At 42.6% G+C, this 23,323-nt stretch overlaps 1 protein-coding gene across 4 annotated transcripts in view; it reads left to right on the top strand.

The window, feature by feature from the left end:
• The window catches only part of Ppm1h (protein phosphatase, Mg2+/Mn2+ dependent 1H), a 293,414-nt gene that overhangs the window by 237,935 nt on the left and 32,156 nt on the right, over window positions 1-23,323 (top strand). For 3 of the 4 annotated variants that reach the window (XM_003476117.4, XM_063254198.1, XM_063254197.1), the window contains exons 7-8: window positions 15,167-15,230; window positions 18,569-18,676. In XM_003476117.4, the coding sequence (XP_003476165.1) occupies window positions 15,167-15,230; window positions 18,569-18,676 (172 nt within the window). The other variant, XM_063254199.1, reaches the window with a different exon arrangement.

Below are 23,323 nucleotides of genomic sequence, written 5' to 3'. Positions count from 1 at the left end.
CACAAGAAAGCAAGCCTTTCCCTAGTGAAAGCTGATATTCATTTCCTCCCAGCAACTTATATGTTCATAATTTAATGATCATGGGCCACCTTGGCAGCAGCACTCTGATTATTGAAAGCAATCGGAAAATCCGACTTTGCAGAGAAAGGCGGGGCTCGGTTATCATTTCAGAGAATTTTAACCACAAACCTCAATAGATTATCCAAGATGAGAACAGGCTGAGGCAGGGGTTAGGCACCCAAGAAGTTCTGGCATTCTGTTCCAGTGGGGGGTGGGGCTGAAGTCAGAGTGGGTCACCCCGTGTAAGGAGGGGCCTTTTCTGTGGCCTGCAGAGCCAAGATGATGAATGGTTATTTGCAATGTGCATGTTCTGCATCTTTTAAAGATTTGCAGTTCTAGCTGCAGGAACAGCAGGGGAGAAAGCAGGCCCTGCTGCGTACAGCACATCTCCTGACAGTGATGAATGACTCCCCACTCCCACACTGGGTGGGAGGCCAGTGGAAGCAATGGGGTCTTTACAAATGGCTGCAAGCCAAGACAGACAGGCTTTGTCAGGCCACAGGGAGGAGGAAGAAAAGAGATGCCTCACGGGCTTGCTCCCTATTGATTGTGCATTCACGCTGGACACATGTGCGTGTGTGCACACGCATGGGTGTACACACACATCTCAGCTTTTGTGATAACCGTAAGGTTTTCATTCCTAAAGTGGTCTCCATCTAATGCTTTCTTACTCCTTAGGCCTTTGGAACAGTTACAGCATTTGCCTGTACTTAGGCACAGACCACTGCACAGAGCATATCTATCACTCATCTTCTGTCACTGGTATTTGGGAGTGTACAGTACATCTGTAGCAGTAACATAGCTTGAAGTCATTTGGGAAAGTTTTGAAATATCAAGTCTTTGCAAAAATTCCTGTTAAAATAGCCACTGAGCCAAAAGGATACACTTTTATATACCTGTGTGGTTTGGACAAATCATATCACTGCTCTTAACCTTGGTTTTCCCATATATAAAGTGGGTTAATTGCAGTACCTAAGAGTAGTTAGGATGTCATGAGCTAGGATGGCTGGGTGCCTTGACTTGCAGGCTGGCTTGATGACTGTTTTCTTGGTTCCGTACCCTAGGAACTGCCCCCTCCCCCAAGCCACGCTCAAGGAACTGGGACACCATGTCCCTCAATGGCCAAGGTGTGTCCTCCTACAGGAGAGAGTGAATCACAGAGGACCATGTTAGTTTCCAAGAGATTACTACATAGCCCAGGACTGGCCTTCTGGCATTTGATGGAATAATAACATTTTGTATCATCAGCTTTCCTGTTATTGGTACAAAATGCCTGATACCTGCAGTTTAGAAGAGGAAAGTTTTAAGTTGGTTCATGGCTTTGGAGGTCCATAATCTTCTGGCTCCAAGGCAGAAAAACATAATGGAAGGAAGGCATGGGGAAGCAAAGCTGCTCATCTCAAGGCATCTGGGAAGCAGAGAGACAGGGGAGAGCCAGAGAGGGATATACACCCTCCAGACGTCATCACCAGTGATCAGCCCACTGATCTTTACAGAGCCCCCATGGTTCCAGTACCACTCCAGGAGTCTCTTGATCTGGGCAAGCAGACAGTTAAGCTTGTCTGTCCTACCTTGAAAAACAATTTTTTTTTTCAGAAGGCTGAGGCAAGAGGATCATTGCAAGTTCCAGAACAGCCTGGGTTACAAAGTGAGTTCAAAGCCAGCCTGAACTGCATAGTGAGAAACTGCCTCAAAAACACCAAAAAAGGGGCTGGGGATTTAGCTCAGCGGCATAAGCGCCTGCCTGCAAGCAGGCAGTCGTGAGTTTGATCCCCGGTACCGATAAAAAGGAAAAAGACAAAAAAAGTTTGTTTTCAGTACTAAGAATTGAATCCAAAGGATGTGCTACCAGAGAGCTGTATCCCAACCTTTTTATTTTTATTTTGAAGCAGGGTCTTACTAAGTTGCCCAGCCTGGTCTCAGTCTTGTAAACTTGTGATCTTTCTGCCTCAGCCTTCAATACCTGGAACTGAATATGTGCCAGGATGCATGCTTCAACCTTTTCTTACAACCTCATAACCAAGGAAAGTACATCTGCTGGAAGTTGTGCAAAAGTTTTGGAAAAGTGAAAACAAAACATAGATGTTATACTTACAAGTGTATAAAGAAAAGACCTGTAACTGGTGGAAAGAATGGTTTGTGTCATGGTTTTGTTGTTGTTTTAATTTTTTAAAATTTTTATTAGTTCATGTTTGTAGTACATAATAGTTACGTTTATCATGGGAAGTTGGAACATGCACGTAACACATTATAATTGTTTTTATTTCCCTTCCCTCCCTCCCTCTGTCTCTATGACCCTCTCCAAATGTGGTTGTTATTGAGGGGTAATTCGGGTCAGAAATGGCTTCACAGACAAGCCTATATTTGAATCAAAGATTTGAGTCTGGCAAGGGGTTTCAGGTGGGTTAGGGGTGGCAGGGATCCTGAGCATGGGGCACAGCATAGGCAGAAGCCCAGAGGGGTGAAAATACTGTAAGTGGAAAATGTGACAGCCAGAGATAATACTCAAAATGTTTTGACAGTCAGCATACAGGAATGGGCTCAGCTGGGCTGCAGCAGGGTCTCAAACGCTGCCAGCTGTGCCAGGAATTAACCCTTTATTGACTGCTAGGTCAGGCAATGGGGAGAAAGCAGTCACTGGCAGTCATTTGCCAGCCGCTGTGGAAGTGTTTTCATGTTGTTTACCCTCCTTACACAGTTACATTGGTGTGTGTCAGCTGCGTAAGTCCTGGTGGGAGCCTTGAGTAAGGAGTAGGAGGAAATGAGGGTGTGGAACCAAGATTGCAGGAGGCATCTCAGTAAGTAAATTAGAGGCACCCCTGGGGAATTTTGAATGCAGAAAGTTAACACCATTTCATCTTCCGCCCTCAAGGGTACTACACACCAGTATATTCAGAAGGACATATGCACCAATCTGCAACTTTAGAGGATCCTGTTTGAAGGAAATTTCAGAGCCATCTAACCAGTACTCCCCCAGTTAGAATATTTCACTCATCAGAAATTGATGAGTTGAGTTGGTTTGATTTGTCTTGATTTGGTTTTGGTTTTGGTTTTTGGGTTTTGACCTCTTTCTGCCCACCAGGTTTCTGGGTGGCAAATGGATATTACTAGTTTCAAGCAGACAGTTCCTTGGAGATGTTAATTCACTGCAGCCTGAAGCATCACCCTTAGAATAAGGGAGTTCTGGCTGCAGACTCCTGGAATGTACCCAGGAAAGCTGAAGGGACCCCTACTAGCTTCAAATCCTGAAAGGTCTTCTCCTGCGTCCTGGTGTCCTTACCTTCAGACAAGGCAGTTACAGAATTACTTGAAAGAGGCAGCCTGCTGACTGTCTCTGCCTGAGGAACTGAGCACAAATCTCTATAAGAACTGCAAAGGGCAGGAACAAAGAAGCTAGGCATGTTTCTTTGTAGGACCAATGTGTTTTGTCAGCTGTCCCTCTCCTTTATTGTGATGAGGCCATAGGGAAGTTTTAGGAGGCTCCTGAAGGTAGCAGAGGTAATACTCACTTTCTGTTCCTTACCTTGGTGCTGTGGTAAAGGCATTGTAAGGTGTGATCAAAAAATATGGTGAATGTTTACCTTTTAAAAAAAAGTTTTATAGTAATTGCCCTTAATTGCCCATCACTTGGAACACACCCCATTGTTCCTGCCACTGTCTGAAGCAGTTCTGAAAGTCCTTTGTGCTGTTGTGACTGCCTCCATGTTCTGAATCCATTCAAAATGTTCACTTGCGTGATGACGTTGACTTTGTGGAGGACCCAGAAGTCACACAATTCCAGATCTGGTGAGCAAGATGGATGAGTACACATAGGAGAAATTTTATAAATGAGGACTGCAAGTGTCACGCAGAGGAACTGGCGTGGCTATAGGAACCCTCCTCATGACTAACAGTCTCTGCTATTTATCCCTCACCATAATGGCTCTGGTGTCAGTTTTGGTAATCTCCTGAGTTGTACATAGTGGCTTGGTCTCATTTAATATAAAAGGCACCTGTCAATGAAATTCATGTTTGATTCAGGATGAATAGTCCTAGAGAAAGCTGATTCGCTCCATGTTTGGGTACTCATAAAGTAAGGGTCTCTGATTTAGATCCTTAGGGAAACCCAAATGTTTCGGATTAATTATGAAACTCTCTGAACCAGGTCCTAATGCAGACCAAGAACATAATGAATCAGAAGTAATCTCTAAATCTGGAATTTCCCTGAGTCATTCCAAATGTTTTACCTTGAATTATTAGTTCTTTTATGTGTTTCTCTTCTTCAAGTATCTGAGTCAGAGCATTTTTTTCCTAATGGAACGATTTTCTGCTATTCTACTTGGCTCTGTGAACCAGGAAACTTCCTTTATTTTTTCTCTATTTAGCTTCATATACCCAGTTCCTGTGAAAATGCCTGGCACCTAATAGGTTCTCTGTAAATATTAGGAATGAGTCCAGGGAAGGTAGCTCAGTAGTAGAATGCTTGCTTGTACAAGGTCCTGAGTTTAATCACCAGTACCACAAAAAAAGGAAAGGAAGAAGAATGACTCCAGTATAACTCAGAACTTTTATCTAAGCTTGAGCTCTTAATTTGGAAGCCACTAAGAGCAGATTCTGTTTCCAAATTTCACTGTGAGTAGGAACCCACTAGTGGGTTGTGAAATCAACTTAGTAAGTAAAGATAAGCATTTTAAACTAATTAAATAATATAAGTTAGAAATAAACTACCAAAGTATGTGTATCACATGGTAATGATTAATATTGTTTTAAAGATATATTTGTATTTGCAGTGGTTTAGCAAGACTGATATATTTCTTACTACTGATCCCAAAGAAATCTGTCTCTAACCCAATCAGCATCCTCAGAAAACACACCACTAAAACAAAAGCCAGCTGTATTACCTCTTTCTGTCAGCCAGGCCTAGTGGAAAGAGCAATCACTTAAGCAAAAAGACAGGAAGGTTGCCACTCCCACAATGCCAGGCGAGGTCTGTCTGAAGCATGCACGGGACAAGGGAAGAGGCAAGCATCTTCCCGGGGACGGGGGGCCAGCCCTACCAGTTGCCGGATTTCCTGGAAGATCAGAGTGTAAACCTAACTCTCAGAGTGGAGAGTTCTCCTACAGAGGAGGCCAGGAGGCTTCAGCTTCTGTGTGGCAAAAGAGTTGGAGAATTTGTCTCTCTCATCACATGAACCAGACTGGTGCCCTCCCTCTTCCATTTAGCACCAAGTGTCAGTCATCCTCCGACAAGTCAAACATACTGTTTGTGCTCGCATCCAACTATTGCACCGTGTTAGCAGGAGGGTATAAACTTGTTTACAGATTAGGGCCAATAAGCTTCGTCTAATTTAAAAGACACTCCAAGGACCAAAGGAAGAGAGTAAGGTAGCATTTTTTTTAAAGACCCCCAAATCAGTCCTATTGGGGAACTTTCCTAGAGACCATACGGCTGAGATAACTATATCTCGTAAATCCAGGAACTCGGTGAGTCCAAATATGATTCCTCCAATTTAGATTTACTTTTTTTTTTTTTTTTTTAGGGGCTGGGAATTAAGCTCAGCGGCATAAGCGCCTGCCTTGCAAGCAGGCAGTCGTGAGTTCGATCCCTGGTACCAATAAAAAGACAAAAAAAAAAAATTAGATTTACTTTTTTTTTTTTTTTAATTTTTAACTTTTCATCAGTACCAGGGATCGAACTCAGGACTGCCTGCTTGCAAGGCAGGTGCTTATGCTGCTAAGCTAAATCCCCAGATTTACAGATAACTAAAGCCTGCTGTGCTTTAAATCTATGGGAGAGAAGCTGAGCCTGACCCAAAACATAAAGAATACTTGAAATCTTCAAGCTGCCTGCTGGACTTGGGATGTCTCTTGGCCCCTTCTGATTCCTTGGGGACCCATCCTCACTCTACCCACATAGGCTTGCCTCAGAGTCACCATCTCTGACAACTCTGCTCCATCTTCCCAGCATACTAATTTTCCAATCACTGGCAAAGTTAAGAAATTTCTGAGAACTTTCTCACTGTGACTCTTCAAAGCTAAAAGGGGAGGAATCTTGAGCAACATTTAAAAAATAATAGTAAGCCTACTCAGATATCAGCATGTTCTTGTGTTATCTTAAAGGAAATGCACACGCACATTGAGGCAGCTGGGGGAGAGTTGGCTGCCTGCTGGGGCTTCTTCCAGGAGCAGGAAGCAGCCTCCATTTCCTGAGTGGCAGACTCTGGGTTCCATTCATTTGGAAATGCAGATGCCTGGCAGAGAAAAAGAAGCATGAAATGGTTGCCAGTCCCCCGTTGCTTTTTCCAGGAAAGTCTGAGGAGGGAGCGCGGGGATAGGCAAGTCAGGGGAGAGCCTCACAGATTCCAGGATTACTTCACTGGGGTCATCCCAAGCTCTTAAAAGCCACCAGTGGCACTGAGGCTCCAGCAATGTGTCAGCTTCTGACCAGGCAGGCCTGGGTGGTATTTCTTCCTGGTTCTCCAGGGATTGGAGCCATTGTGGAGACTTTAACCCTTTAAACCTTTAAACCAGGAAAGCAGCAATGAGGTCCCAACACCAAAATGCTCCTGACCGCCATCCTCTATCCAGGGCCTGTGAATCGTGCCTGTACTTACTAGGACTTGGTTGCTGCATGAGAAACAGCAGCACCCATGCTTTCTTTCCCTCCTGGAGGAGCACTGAGCTTCCAGTGAGTGGGGAAAAGTCTCCCATGTATACCTTCTTCTTCGTTAGCTCTGATGCACCTTTCTGAGTTGCTGAAGCTTCTCTTCAGAGGAGTGTGGTGGACTTTTCTGAATAAAGTTGCAATATGCCTTGCTATCATTAATAAGGGTAGAGAAGGCATAAATTGGGGGTGCTGGGGGAACTTAGCAAGGAGCAGTTTTCTGTGGGGGTGTGCTGAGTCTTCTGCTTCAGGGCTAGTTGTCTGAACTTCTGATCTGCACTGATGAATAAATTAAGCTCCTGTGATGTTCATGGCCACAACTCATGGTCAAGTAGCACTTTGGCCTTCACAAAGGACTTTTTCAGGCATATTTGCATTTACTTAATCCTTGGTAGTATCCAGTTGAAGGACCCAATTGCAGAAGCAAATTCAGGGAGATTTTAGGGACTTTCCCAAGTTCACACAGCTAGCTCACGTGAGGACTGCAATGTGACTTCAGGACCTCTGACTTCAAACCTGGTGTGCCTTCATATATCACAGTGCGCTCTGCCAGGAGGGAAGAGAGAATCCAGGAAGAAAGATCCCCAGGGAGGAGCAGCATCCAAGGCAATGTGGAGAGGTTAGTGGAAGAATGTGACTCACTGCTGCATGTCACTGGAGCTCTGTGTGGGGATAGTTGAGATTATGCTGTTCCCGAAGGGGGAGAGCCCTTTTATTCCCCTAGAAGGGATCATATTCTTTTTAAGTGACTTTGAAGTCCTGCTAAGGAAATTAAGACTTAGGGAAACAAATGGTTTTTCTGTTCCTCTTTCTAGTGGAAGGTCATGACTTAGAAGAGAAAGGCGATCGTGGGAAGCAAACTATGTAGTGGATGCCAAAGTGTGAATTCTGGGTTCCTGGCCTTGTGAATCAAGAAGTCAGAATTAGGGGTACTGGTTGTGAGTGGAGGAATCCAGCAGAAGCTAGGAAGAACTACCTCCTTTTCAGCCTCCTCTTCCTCCTCTTTTGCCTCCTCCTACTTCTCTTCTGTCTCTTCCTCCTTTTCCTCCCCTCCTCCCCTTTGTCCTCTTCCTCATCCTTCAGATTTCATGTGTTGCCCAATCTAGTCTCAAACTCCTGGGCTCAAGTGATCCTTCTTGCCAAAGACTTTTGGGTATCTGGGACTAGAGATATGTGTCACCATGCCCAACCTAAGAAGAACTTCTTACATGAGAAACTTGCCTTCAAACTCAGCTTATATAGAAAAGCAAATACTCTGTAAACAACTATGATTTTCAATACAGTTTGGCCATATAGCTCAGTAGTAGAGCACTTCTCTAGCAGTCATAAGACCCTCAGTTCCATTCCCAGCACCAAAATTAAATGAAACTTTACCACTTTGAGGTGAATTTAGGAATTATCTGGAGAAAGTAATAGCAAGAGGATCATAAATTGCATTGCTATCACTGTATGACTATTCATATATAGTCAATAAAGAAGACCCTAAAATTTTAATGTAAATCAGTAATACAAAAGTAATAGGTATCACCGCCAGAACCAAGCTCTGATTCGCAGCTCCGAGTAAGTCAAGCCAGAGATGAGAAAGAGGTGCGTGAGCCTGTCAGCGGGAGCAAAGAGCCCCGTAGTCTGAGAGAGCAGGGGAGACGCCTGGGGCTCTTGGCTTTTGTTCTGTCAGTGTGTATGGAAAGGAAAGTGAGTTGAGGCAGAAGAAAGCCTCCACGCAAGGAAGGCGGTCTGCATGGGTTGGTTCAGCTGAGGGTTTATTGGACACTGATAAATGTGTGGGCCACTCTCGTAGGTACCAGGAATGCCTCACCTGCTGAGACAGAAGTCTCCATCCTCACAGCCCAAAGAGTTCGGGGAAGCAGTGGAGAAAAGAAATAGAAAGGAAAGTAAGATGTTTTAACTGTTGGGTGGTGGTAGCTACTATGGAGAAAAGTAAAGCCGAAGGGGACTAGGAAAGTTGGGGGAAGGGGGCAATTTTAAAGAAAAGCGTTCAATTATTTGGCTTTATGGCATGATGGGAAACCATTGCGGGCTTGCTTAAGGTAATGACATGATCTGACACTTTAAAGTAATTATTCTTGTTGCTCTGAGCACAAATCTGGGAAGTTTTCAACGCCCTTGCTGCCATCACCCTAGTGATCCCACCCCAGTACTGTTGTCCTTGCCTGAATTACCACACAGAGGCCGTGGGAGCCAGCGGTGATTGTGTAGGAAGGGACGATGTGCCAGGTCTCTGACCACCTGTAGCAGTGAAAACTTGACGATTGTGAATTTGTGGAAATAATATTTGATGTAATGTTAGTAGACAAAATACAGTATCACTGCAAAATCAAGAGGATGAAGAGCTCTAGGACACTAGCAAGAAAAATAGCGTAAGAGTTAGGACAAGCGGAGCCTGGATCAAGAAGAAGTGTGGCCAGAAGGTAGTTACCACAGCAGAACCAAGGAAAGGAACTGTCCTGAGTGTAAGAGGGGGAAGATGGTTCAGAATTTGGATCTCCAATGTTCAGTGTTCTTGGTAAAGGCCACTACTTGAGCAGGTTACCAATGAGGAAAAGAAAAAGGCATCAGGAAGTGGCTAGGAGTTATAGAGCCAGGATTCCCGAAGCAGCCTCAAAATCTGTATAACTGATGAAACTAGAGAAAAAAGGTACGCTGAGCCAGGGCGGAAGTCAACAGGAAGGGCCTGAGAGGCTGGGCTGTGCGGGCAGATCGGAGGGTCTGGTTTGCGGCCCTGAGCGACTCTCATCCCTCATGGGGTTAAAGGCAAACACTGTCTACCTCCCTCCCTTAGTCCCTTAAGACTAAGAGGAGTTTGAAGGAACAGCTTCCACTGGAGGTGGCGGAATCTAAGGAGCCATCTCATGTACACTATTGACTCAGGTCAGCTAGTACTATTTCCTTTTTGGAAAGAAATATTTCGTTTTTGGCTGAGCAGAGACATAGTGTACATGGATATATTTTGATTTTGTAAGAAATCTGATAGTTTCTTCTCTTAAGCCTTTTGGACATGATAGAAAAACACTGAGTGGATAATGGGTCCATTAAATTGTTTCCTGGATAACCTGAGAGCTAACCCTCAACAGTCAAAATTGATGAGAACAGTTTCTATGTAGATCCGTGGGTTTTTTTTAGCTTATTAAACCCTTAAGTACATCCACTTAATTGATTCAGTATTAATTTCAGTGTCTATCCTCCATTGTTGATCCTATCTCCACTGCTTTTCCATGGGGCAAGATTCTACTAAGCTTTTTCTTATATATTGTTTATATTAAAAAAGGAAACTAATAGAGTTCTCATGTCCATGAGACAGATTTATAATGTCAAATATGATTTTTTAAATCATACTCACTTTCCTCCAAGAGATACTAATACACCCATTTTTAAAGTAACTTAGCCTACAAGAAAGTCTCTAATGGCTTGGTTCCACTGAACATTTTTTTCCAACAATCTGGATAAGAAGAACAGAACTGCTTACCAAATTTTATATTACATAGCATAGGAAAGCTGATATTTTGGATGAAAGTATCCAAACTCACAAACCTCTCAGAGGACTCGAACAATGAACTGATATTAATAATATAAAAATCAATAAAGGCAATGAAGTCCTCAATTCTCAGTAAAATAAATATCCATTGTGTCAGTATAGACGATAAGACACTGACCCAAAACAAAACAAAAACCTCTTCAGGTCTTTTTTCTTGTGAACTGGGATATTTGTGTGTGTGTGATTTTGTTTTGTTTTCTCTGTCTCTCTGTCTCTCTGTCTCTGTGTCTGTCTGTCTGTCTGTCTCTCTCTCTCTCTCTCACACACACACACACACACACAATTTCTTTTAAAGAGGTAAGATCCAAATCAAAAGAAGTAGTAATTTCATTCTTGTTTCAACTACACCTTAAGTATTTTCAGTGTTGACTATCATTCTTTGAGGATACAGTATTTGGTGCTTGATTAATCACCATTTATTGAATGACTGGTGACTTGAATGGTGGAGGAGGGTCCCCCAGCTCCTGAGAAAAACTAGGGTAGAAGAAAGTTTGAAATAGCTCCTCTGTATATTTGCAGAGCACTCATACAGAAGTGACACTGGGTTTATTTCATCCCCACAAGGCAGACCAAATATAACAGTGAGTTTGAGTCAGTTTAAGAAAGATTTCCCGGGGCTGGAGGTTTAGGTCAGCAGCATAAGCGCCTGCCTTGGAAGCAGGCAGTTGTGAGTTTGATCCCTGGTACCGATAAAAAGGAAAAAGACCAAAAAAGAAAGAAAGAAAGATTTCCCAGTTCTGCTCTCCAGTTGTTTGGGCTGACATTGGGTAGGAACAATGGCTCTCTACAGCAGACTGTTTTAGAGAGGCCTGGAACCCGCAGGAGAGGTGTTGTAGCAGCTGCAGAGGTGATTTCATGGCTTTTCAGTCTTATCCAGTGCTGAACTTCTCTCCCCACATTGTGCTCAGAACAATAGCAGCTCATTTTTTTAGCTGCAAAATTATCAACATTCCAAAAGAAACTTTACTTGAAAAGAAATTAATGGAAACTTATGAGAATAATGCTTCTGAGTTAGGGAAAACCAAGAATTTAGCAACCCTTTTTAAGCCTTGCATTTTTCTCATCTGATCCTTTGGTCAATTGGCCTCATAAATATTCATAAAGGAATTGACCCAGAATAAGAGTATTCTAAAAAAATTTTCCTAAGCCTTTTAGTTTTGCTGTCTTATAATAAGTAATTATTGGTGTATGATCTCTAGTCAGCTATATTATTGTAAAACCAAAGAGTGATCTGTTTTTTGGAGGGTTTTTTCCCCCCTTTCTTAAATCAGTATTTGAAAAACCTTGGGAACTGGCGTAAGGAACTGGTTCAATGCCAGACATTCTCCGTTCATCTCAGATCCAAAGTCCCTCCTTGTCCTGAGCTCTCGAGCTTCAGACCTCTCTCTGATGCACTCACCTCCCTGCCAGGAGAAGGATGAACGCCAGGGACGAGCTGCAGCACAGTCAGGCTGATAGCCTACACATGGCCCTCAAGAGAATGACAGGCAGGCCTGCCAAGTGGGCAGGGGCCAAGTGGGGTGGCGCCTTCAGCGCACAGCAGAGCTCAGGGAGCTGCGTTCTCTGTGGGACACCACTAGGCTGTATCCTCCAGGGTGAGATAGCCTGAGAAGCAGCTGCAGGTCTCAGAGCATGTGCCATCACTTCTGCTTACTTCTCTCCCTTCTGCCCTCTAGATACTACAGCACAGCAGCCACCAGCTCTGTCCCCACATGATCACTTTTTGTGCTTTGCCTTTTGTGCAGAAAATTCTCCTTATTTGCCAGAAGTCCTCTTTTTTGCTATCAAGTGTGTGCTGGCCACACATTGAATGGTAGACTGTAGTGATCTTGTCTCAGACTCTGCCAAATGAGATGTCCAAAGCTGAATGCTGGTGGTGCATTTCTTTGATGTGTTTTCTGAGGAAGCCTGAGTCTGATTTTAGGGCCATTAACTTGGTATAACATCTTGAGAACATAAATGAATCTGTCTGAGCCTCAGTTCCCTTATCTGTAAGTTAGGACATTGCAGGGTCTCCCAAGAGATTGTAAATATGAGAAATAAGTACCAAGCTCAGTGTCCAATATGTGGATGATGCTTAATAAATCATAGCTGCTATAATTATTTTAACTCTTATTAATTTACACAGTCTCATCAGATTTATAGTTTTAACTGTTGAGATGTTTTGTTGTTGGTTGGCTGGTTGGTGCTGGGGATGGAACCCAAAGCCCCACTCATGCTAAGTGCATGCTCTGTCACTGAGCTGTACCCCCAGCCCAAATATTAATGCTTTATTACTTAAGATTTTCTCACTGAATGGAAGTCTACTTTTATGGGTTTTGCTTTCTCTCCTTATTTGTAGCTATTGTCCTTGTCATTTGTTGCTAGAGGAGAAAGGAGGGTTCATATTTGATTGAAAACCAACACTGGAGGGCCAGGGATATAGCTCAGTAGCATAAGCACCTGCCTGGCAAGTGAAAGGTCCCGAGTTTGATTCCGAGAACCAGAAAAAAAAAATGAAAAATAACAACAACCAAACAAAAAAACCAACACTGGCAGGAATAGAAGAAACCTTTCTTTTCCAAGATTATCATTAGTGTTTTGAATTGTTTGTTGTTCCTGAAGATAAAGAAATGGAAACTAAAATATATTAAAATCTGTGGTTGTCTTGGTCCCATAGATGACAACTCCAAAACAAGTGTTTATTTTTCAGAGCTGTGGTAACATGGATTTTATGCTCCCCAAAACCTCTGCCCCCGGAGAATTCAATGACGTAGGCTTGTGGCCAAGTTACAGAATGGTTTTCTCACTGCCTTTTACAAGCCACTTAAGAATGCTCTTAGCCCGTCTCTATTTTGCTCTAAGTAATGACCTGTGCTTTATTCTGGAGCTGCCGCCTTCTGCATCCTGTCTAGTTCCAGAGCCCTGTGGCTGAATGGCAAGGCCAGCCCTTCCCTGGCTGTGGTCCTCACACTCCCTGCCCTTCCTGGGCCTCTCTTCTCCCACACCTCCCCCTACCTAAGTGTTGCTCGTGGTCATTTCAAGCCCTTTCAGGCCGTTACCTCCACTCCTTGGAGGCTGCAGACGGTCTTCTTATGAGTCAGGCTGATGAGGGGCTTATTGCCTAACACATCTTGAATGTTAGCTTGCTGGATCTGCAACAGATATCTCAACCTTGGCTGCACATCAGATCCCTTGGGAAGCTTTAAAAACTGAAGCCTGAGACTCATCCCTAGAGATTGTGCTTCAGTTGCTCTGAGATGTGCTGTGGTCATAAGAAGGGTTTAAAGCCCTTCCAGGAGGTACAACAGCCAAGGTTGGGACCCTCTGGTCTCTAAACTTGGTCAGTCCCCAAGCTGTGAATAGATTCTAATAATAGCTCTGTTCCAAGTGACTTGTGGATCCCAGTATTTTAAATAGCTCATGTGAGTCTGTAGAACACCCAAATGGCTTTATCCACTTTGAGTTAATGTGGCAGATTTGACGGAAAGAAATAATACAGTTCCTTTTTTGAAAATTCAATTCCTAGATAACCTTCACTGGAGTAGCAGCAACAACTAACCTTCACTGAAATTATAGCATGTGCAGAGAACTTACTGGCAACCCCAGGAGTGAGTCTCAGTTGGGGCCTTTTTTGATTAATGAGGATCCTGAGGTCCACAATGCCCACGCAGTTGGCCAGAACTAAACTTGAGCCCACATGCAGTAGATGCCAAATCTTTACTGATTATCTATCCTCTGGGAAGGAACAACTTAGTCACATAGCTTCGGAGACAGTGTGGATATACTTGCTTTGCATTTGGGCTTGCACACTTTTTAAATTGTGTTGCAGTCTTTCCTATATCAAAAACTTCCATAAATTTAATTTACAATTCCCTCTCAAATTGCCTAAGTGTATACAGGACTGAGATGCCATGTAATAGGTTTTCCGCGCACGCAGGAAACTTGTAGAAAAACATCAACTTCTACCACCTAATCTAGCTCACCTTCTACTTTGTCTTCTTTGAGTAAAAGAATCTTGAGGTCTAGAGAGAACATCCATGTCAGGTAACGAATAAGTGGTGACATCCCCATTTTGCAGAAAGGGGAACTCTTGTGCCAGGTATTCATGATCTAATAACTACTAGTAACAGCTGTTACTAATTGGGATCTTAATAAAGACAGACTCTGTATTAAGCTGTTTTTTATCCTGTGTATAATTCTCATTTTATGGATGAGGAAACCAAAAATGAAAAAGGCAAAGCTACTTGCCTAGGGTGATAAGCTAATAACTGAACCCAGTGTATGTTTGTTTTCCTGTTTGTTTTTAACTCCTTATAAGCAAAACTGCAAGGCACAGGCTTCATTTGCTGGTTGTGGCATCTGAATGACCATGTCTGGAATAAACCTTTGAAGCATAACTGGATTTTCTTCCTATGTGCTGAATGGCTGTCTAAAAGCTAATGTGAAACAAAATCTTTTATGTCAACTTAAAATATCATCCTGAGGTCAAACAGCTTCTAACCGTGCCTTCTGCAAGTATCTCAGTAGAAGGACGTCCTGGCAGGAACAGCCCCAAAGGTGAGAACTGGCTCCTGCAGCAGTTTCACACTGCATCCGCCTGGGGCCTCTGCTGCTTCTCACTTCTGTTTGCCATAGGGCCAAGTCACTGTGGTTAGGTCACCTCATTACACAGACCCTTAGTACAGGAGTCCATCTCCCTTTATCTCTAATTATGAACATGCCAATTTATTTTCTTTCTCTTCAAGCATACAAAGATGGTATTCTCTACTTTACTAAAACACACACACACACACGGGAGAACAACTATCTAAGGATATGTGTGTGGCAAGTGAATGGAAAAAATGAAGTGCCTAGCAGCCTGTGTCAGGGCCAGAGGGTCACTAACTGAGTGCAAACATTCTTTTAAAATGTTGTTTATCCCCCTACAGGGCATACAAAACCATTGAGGATGATGACTTGAAGTTTCCCCTTATATATGGCGAAGGCAAGAAGGTAGGCACGCGTGCTTTCCTGGATGGAGAGGAAGAGATCTTGTCCCTTGTTCTGCATAGCCCTTGGCAGTCTGTGTGTTCCAGTCACCATTCAGCATCTTACTACCTTGACAGCTTGAAATACTATCATATCCATCACCCTTCAGGTTGCCTGTCTTAAGGGTCCAAAGAGTTAGGGGGTGAGGGAGATGGGCTATGAACACATGGAATGAAAGTCAATTTTGTGAAAATAATATCCCCTATCCACTCCATTTGAGTATCATTTTATAGTGTTTAAACATGACCACTTTCACATACATCATCGCATTTTATATCTGACAGCCAGCGAAGAGGCAGGTTAAGCTTGCAGTGCTACCTATATTTGGTAGAGAAGGCAGCAGCAACCGTGAGGTTTCAGCTCATCAGACAGAGGCACAAAGTCAGCAAGGGGCAGCACCAGGTGTACAAGCTGTGACTTTCCATCCTTTCCCACTGTTCTCATGCTCCACCATACTTTGCAGGTCTGCTTTTCTACTTGCCGCAGGGAAGGAATTCCTAAGCTTCACTGTAATTAAACTATAAGATCACGTCAACCAGAGCCCAGGCTAGAGTAGCAAAAACTATGAACATCTCCCAGAAGCAAACACTGAGTAGTGCAAGGTTGAACCAGATTTCAAAATGTTGTAGATCTCTCTAAGGAAGACTTAGATCTCTGTAGGAGATTGAAATCTTGGGATGCAGATGAGGTAGCTTTAAGCCCACTTCTCAGTTGGAATAAATACCTTCTGAATCATTCAGTATTCCTCTGAACATTAGTACATTTCAACTTAATGTTGAGTTCCAATTAGAAGAGAAAAATGGGGTCATATTAAGAAGAATCTTCAACTAAATTTTTTTTCAACATTCAGTAGTTTTTATCAAGAAGAAATGACTCACAGGAAAATCAAAGCATGCCTCCCTGAGCAGAATGTGTATGGGTCGTGTGTGTGTCTGTTTGTGTAAGAAAATATAGGTATAAAGGATTCAGTTTTGCCCTCAGTGTGGTGCAGCGCTGATTTTAATGGAAGCAGGCATCTTACGAATTGAAACAAAACACAGATATTTCTGACCATGTCATTTTATGAACCATTGTCCCATTCCACTACAACCCTGGTTTGAGAATCACAGGAAGACATGTGCTCCTTAGTCCAGTGGGTACCATTAATATGAATCGGTCAGTACAATGACCAGACTCCAGCAGCTGCAGTTCTTGGGGCTGAGATTCTCCTATTACATGCTTGACCCTGTGAGTTCCAGTAAGCTCAGGACAACATCCTGTTATCTTTGTTTCCCTAGACCTGCCTGGCCTGGCCCCTGACACATGGCACACCTTCAGTAAATTCTTAAGTATTAAATAAGCCGTTCAGTTATTATGCTCTCCTTAATGCACAGAAAAATGGACTAACATGTTCTTAGAATGTTATCAGCAGTGAGATATAAAACATCAAGGGTTTTTCAGTTAAGTAAAAAGTGAAGTTCACTTATGTAAACATCACATTTCTCAATCGTTTCAGTTAATTAAAGCTTGGCAGTTGTGTGATGAGCAGCTAGCAGGTACTGTCATTGGATCTGCTGGCCTTTTAAAAGCCACTGTGTCTCTGTTTGCTTTTATTGGTAGGCTTGCTGTGGCCAAAAAGCACGCCATCTGACTCTGAGGACTCCATGATTTCTTAGAATGCTGTCTAGGTCCTTAGGAGTTGGTTTTTTGTTTCTTTTCCTCTCTGAATTCTTCCAGGAGCCTCTGAGTCTTTCTCAGCTGTTGCTTTTTATTTCCAGAAATGCTTTTAAGGATTTGTATGGGTAACACCTGTATACTTTGTAAACAAGTTTAGTTGCTAGCAGGAATGTTAGATTTCTTTGGACTAAAGCACAGGCATGTGCTCTTTTCAGCCAGAAAAGCTGCTATTGCAGGGAGAGAACAAAGGGGCTTCAAGGAACCCAGAATCTTCACTTTAGAGTTGAAAGCTTCTTTGCTGCAACAGAGCCTGCCCAGCCTGCCAGCAGAGCAAAGGGTTTCTGCAACCTGCCCGACCTCTGGTCCCCATGCTTCACATCTCATGTCTGCATTTTATGCCCTTTGGCATGGCCCTTAGGAAAACATATCATGGCCTTATTTCTACCTTAATATAACCTCCACCTACATTCTGGTTAGAGACTGGTTCCAAAATATCTGAGTCTTGGGAAAGTGAGAAAAAAAATGGAGGTAATGGTTAGATTGTAAATGCTTTTTAGCATTTATTTTTCGTCTTCACCTCTATGAAATATTAGACATTCATTGTCTATATTGTTAAGTAATGGAGGATTCCAGCTCTGGGTTTTGAATGATGACATTACACAGGCTGTTACCGATGACTTCAGGGTTAAGCCATTGGGCTCCATTCCATCTGTCTATGTCTGCTCGCCTAGGTGCTGTGTATTCTTGGAGCTTAGCTTTGTACCACTCTTCCAGAGCTCACATAACCCATTGTTCATGTGTCATTCAGCATGCAGCCATGTCTGTATGTGATCCCTTAGACTTGCAGTGCCTCTTATTTCCCTTACCAACTTCCTTTATTGTAAGGATGAGGCCTTAGACATTTGTGCCCCCACCACATGGTATCTGCACGTAGCACATGCTCAATAAATGTCTGAGTAAATCAAAATTGTGGCATCCAAAGAGATATTTAAAATGACTCTGTAGGTTTTAGCACAATATTTTGCTTCCTTAAACCATTCATTAAAAAGTTGAGAGAAAGCATGAGGTCTCAGCTTGTCAGTCTCTGAGGAGCTATAGCACTAGTGGGCATCTGTAGGAATGCTAGAAAGATAGATCACAGAGTTGATAGTGATGTATTTTTTTCATCCATAAACTTAATACATGGGCTTTAGGAGGATAGCCATTGTCTCTGAACTTTTACATCTTTTGGTAATGCTTATCTCAGACATAACTGAGGTTCAGCAAATATTTGTAAAGAATTGTGTTACAGAAGGGTGAGTGGATGTGTGGATGCTGTTGTGTTGGATACGAACTGACTTCAGCAACTGTAGATATCACACATACATTGGAATTAGTTTACTGAGCACTTCCCCAGTCTATATGAAGAAAGCTGAGAAGAAATAGCAACCCAATAAGTTTAGGATAACTAGAAAACCCAAATACAGAATTGATTTTTCATGAGGCCTTTCTAACAACTGCCCACCTAAGTTAACAGCAGGGGACATGGAAAGTGGACATGAAGAACTGGAAAGTTCTTTCATCACTCGGCCTATAGCAGCAGTCGTGTGGCGGGATGTTTTCACTGTGTGTGCGTGTTTCTGATGACCCTCTGCTTGCACTCCTAGGCCCGGGTAATGGCAACTATTGGAGTGACCAGGGGACTTGGGGACCATGACCTGAAGGTGCATGACTCCAACATCTACATAAAACCATTCCTGTCTTCAGCTCCAGAGGTACCACATGAAGTTTTTGTTTATATTTTGTACAGTAAAATATTTTCTACATGATCTTTCTCTGACTCACATGGATTCCATTTGATAGCCATCTTGGGTCAAATCTACTTCTGCATTGTCTCTCTTGTCACATCCTCACTTTGACTGTCATAGTTTTTGTCCTCTTGGCCTCCCCCCCAGAGAGTACATAGCCTGCTAGCAGCATTCACTGCCTCCTTTAATCCAGCGTGCATATGGCTATCGGGTGACTTTTCTCAAAGAACTACTCAATTCCTCATTGCTCAGAAACTTTCAGCGGCACCACGTGGCCTGGAGAATAAAGCCTAACTCCTCCCGTTGCTGTTCAAGGCTTGCTGTAATTTGATCTTTCTAATCTGATCTTTGTGCCTTGTTCCAGCCAGATGAATGTACTGTACATGATCTTTGGTCTTCCATATTTGTTTAAAACTATTCCTTCTGCCAAGTTTGCCTTTGTCTTTTCATTATGGTTTAACACAGAGACTCACTCCCCTTGGGGGTCTTCCCTGATTTCCCCGTCTTTGCCAGCTCCTCGTCCATGCAGAAGCAGCATCCTCTCGTGGCATTTTCAGTCTGCCATACACCACAGTTACTCATATGTGCCTTATCCTCTAGGTACATTTGACAACCTGGAGAGCCAGTGTTACTCAGTTGTCATTCAGAGAAGTTAAGTTGAAAACATACTGGCCCTGTGTTTGACTTTTTAAGTCACATTCACTGCAATACTGGAAACAATAACAAGTTCTGTGTTCACTTTTAGAAAGTATCAACTAGAAAAGACTTTGTTTTCACATTATAGAAATATCAAATAGTGGTTTAGTAGGCCCAACTCTCGTTTTATACAGGCCCACAGGTGACTTCCATCCTAATGATTGCCCTTTCAGAGTGTGTCAATTCTGATCCCGCTACGGGCAAACCTGTGAGCTTGTACAGTTCCTTAGAGTCCTTTAGAGCTGTAGCTAGTGTCCAAAATAGTATCTAGGCGTAAGAGCTAAGAGACCATCAAGAGACAAATCTCTAGTAACTGGACATAGTAGGTACACACGTGTCCTGATAACACCCAGGATTTTAAATGAAGTCAACTTGGTAGAAATAATAACCATTCATTTAGAACGTACAATTTTTTTTTTTTTTTTGAGCCCTCCCAGCAGTTCTGCCTGAGCAGGACCATTACTACATAATGTGTTCAAGGTTCTCCAGCAGATAATGGGTTCCCAGTACCTTGATTCAGACCAACATCAGAATCCATGAATTACTGCCGAAACTACTTCTCTCCAGAGAAAAGCAATAAATCTTTGAATTTCACAGAGCACAGGGCATACTGGCCTCATAAACTTCTGTGTTTTCTTCCTTGGGGGAGAGACATTTATCAAACATGTTAAATGGTGCTTTATGCTTTACAGAAACACCCCTGAGGATCTCAGAAAATGCTAATTAACCATTTTTCTCCTTAAAGCAGCCTGAAATGTCCTTCTCCCATGTATACACTTTTTTATATAGAATGAGAAGTTCAGTGTAGCTGAAAAGAGAACTCTCTTTATGCAGTTAGATTTTAGATCTTCCAATATGTCTGCTATTATTAATCCCAGGAAAATGGATTGTTAAAAATCTACTCTTTCAGCAGTTTTGAAATCTAAAATACATTATTATGAACTATAATCATCATATGGTGCAATAGATCTCTAAAATCAAGTCCTCCTGTTTAATTGGAACTGAATCTTTTCAACATCTCCCAGTTTTCCATCTGACGTTTTGGAGTTTTTACACACAGTGTCTCATCTAGTCTTCACAATAACTTTATGGGGTGAGTATAGCTGTTATACCTACCCATTTCACAGATTGAGAAATTGGGACTTAAAGAAATGAAGTAACTTCCCCAAGATGTAAAGTTACTAAGTAGAAAGTTGGTTTTATCTAGGTCTGTCTTAAGTAGATCAAGGACTGTTAGGGAGAGAAATGAATTCAGAGAAATTTCTGCACTCACAGTTGTAGGGACCTACTACATACTGATTCTAGGGGCTTTGTCATAAACCTAAGAGAACAGTTTTGTCAAGGGACCTTCTTGTCCAGATTTTCTCAGAGAAATATTGTTGGGCTGAAGTAGGGGGAAATGATAGTGTAGCAGAGAGGGTAATTGGGAAAGACGGTAATGACCTTTTCTGTGTGTGCAAAACTAAGCCAGACAGAGCTGTGCAAAATAAGACTGTGTACCTATAATTTAACTTAATGGATATGGAGCGTGTACCCTGAGACTCTCTTGCACGAGATTAAAATTGTTGTACATTTTAAATACTTCCAGATGGAGAGGCCTTAGCCAGAGCCAGGAAAGGAGGGCAGGATTCTGTTAGAGAGGGAGAGAGGAACAGCTTGAATTGGCTCACATGGAGAACAGAAGAAAGAAGATAGGTTCAAGGACCGCTCACCACCCCCCAAGTCCCAAACCTTTGCCCTGCGGTACAAATAGTAAGTTAAGTAAGTTCAGACTCAAGCTTTAAGGGTGTTTCTGTTGGGAACCCAGAAAGCCAAGTTCATTGATTTAAACCATCTCATAATGATGGACTCCTCCCCGTCCTCAGCCCCACCCTCACTTCTAACTGTGACTTCCTAAGAACATTCCCCTGCTATGCTTTGTCTTTGCCAAGCATGGATCTTTATTTCACATTTGGGTTCTAAATTTCAAACCCAGCTCAGTCTGGTAGTTTTAACGGTTGAGGGGGGTGGGTGAGGAAATGTGATTCTAGTTCTAAGAAAAAGGACTCAAAAATCTTCTTGGAAATTAACATTGTCCCCATTCATCATTGTAGCTCCTAATTTGACTTGATGAGTTAAATATAAATAAATCAAAAACATGTGGATCAGATTTATGTGAGAAAAAAAAACGCACAGGGGTTTAAAAATTAGAGAAGGCTTTCTAGCCAAACACATTTTCAGTTTCACTGAACACAAGGCGCTGGAAAAATCTCGAGTTTGCCAAACCTGAAGAACGGCCGCCAGGTTTGCTGAGCCTGTCAAACCTTCCAGGGTAGAAGGCAGAGATTTCTGGCGAAGCCCTGGATTCCACAAGAGGCTCCTCGGAGGGAGCTCAGGCCTGTGAGCTATAATCCACAAGGGTTGTTTGGGAGGCATTTCACTCTGGTCCACAGCTCCTGGCTTTGTCTGTGTGACAGCACAAGGTGCTGTCCCTAGCCCGGTCTCAGACTTCTTGTTTATAAAACTCACTGTTCAACTTTGAGCACCATCCTAAAAGAGCTCAAGTGGAGGAGGAAAGGATTTGTTACACTCAAAGGGGGGAAGCCCGGGCCCTCCACATTTCCCGCTTTCCTAGGAGCCCTCCCACCGCCAGGCCAGCAACACGTGTCATATTACTCAGGCAGCTTGGCACAGGCCTGCAGCCCAAACTTCCAGATGTTCTCTGCTCCACGCCCCTTTTGGGCCCGTGACAGGCCCTCCGTAGAGCTGGGATGCTTCTTATTTCACCCTTGTTTGCAGCCTCCACTCCAAGACCACGCCGTTGCCTTTAGCCCCAGCTCAGGCTCTTGAAAGAACAAGGCCTTTTCTGTTTTGGATCCAGTTGCAGAGCCAAGTCCCCTACTCAGCAATACCCTCTTCTTGCCCTTGCCAGACAGCACCATCAGGAGCCCAAAGTTTTCTCTGCTTTATTTAACCCCTTTTTCATTTTCAGGATTTCTGTCGGCTGTTTTTCTATAATTCCGACCCATGCATTTAGCTCATTCTGAGGATTTTTAAAAATCTAAATAATATTTTTTTTTCTTTTATCTGAAACAAACTTCTCTAAAAGAATAAGCAACTTCAGCAATCTTTCCCCTCCTTTAAGGTGGGGTAAAAGGCCTGTACTGACAAGTAATCTAGAAGAACAAATGAGAATGTCAGGGCTGCAGCCTGGCCTGATGTCTGGCGCATGGTCAGATATGCCAGTAAGTATTCTTTCTGGCTTCCAAAAGGCATCACACACAGGGATTCCCATTATTCATATTCATATGAGGAGAGAATGATTACTTTTTTGAAGGTGCTCTTGTTGTCTCCCAAGAAAAATATGAATAATATTTAAGATCTTATATTTGTACCTTAACATTTATGGTCTTCCAGTTCTTGATGAGTTTCTGTGATCCTAAGTCAAAATCTCATTTTGGGAAAGAGCATGGTTTATTGTATTGTGTGTTTGCAGTATTCTGGCCAATTCATAAAGAACAATATCAAAGTATAACAATGTGGGAGAATGTCTGCAGTATACTAAGTGAAAGAGAATGTGATTGTATATGCAGAATATGAATATTGATTCAAAATTGTTCAAGCATAGTTGAACATCTTAAAGTTTTCTAAAAGATTAGCAGTAATTATCTACAGATAATACAAGAGGAAAGACTTGTTTAAAAAATTCCCTAGGCCCCTCAAAATAGCCGTAAGGGAGGACATTCTAAAGCAGTGGTTAAAAACTCAGACTAGGAATCAGTGCTGTTATTAAACTTGTCTCTAGACTTACTATCTGAGGGCCTAATAGAGATACTTTATGTAAATCTCATCTACTTCTTCAGTAAAAAGGACAATAGAACTGTCATACCAAGGAAACCAATGAAAAAAATTAAATGGCCTGTATAAAGCACTTAGTAC

The sequence above is a fragment of the Cavia porcellus genome, unplaced genomic scaffold, assembly GCF_034190915.1.
Source record: "Cavia porcellus strain 051 isolate PalLab524CR breed Dunkin Hartley unplaced genomic scaffold, mCavPor4.1 scaffold_8, whole genome shotgun sequence".
In the NCBI taxonomy this organism is placed as follows: Eukaryota; Metazoa; Chordata; class Mammalia; order Rodentia; family Caviidae; genus Cavia; species Cavia porcellus.
Note: the sequence above shows the minus strand (reverse complement) of the source record. Positions and strands in the feature narration are given on the sequence as shown.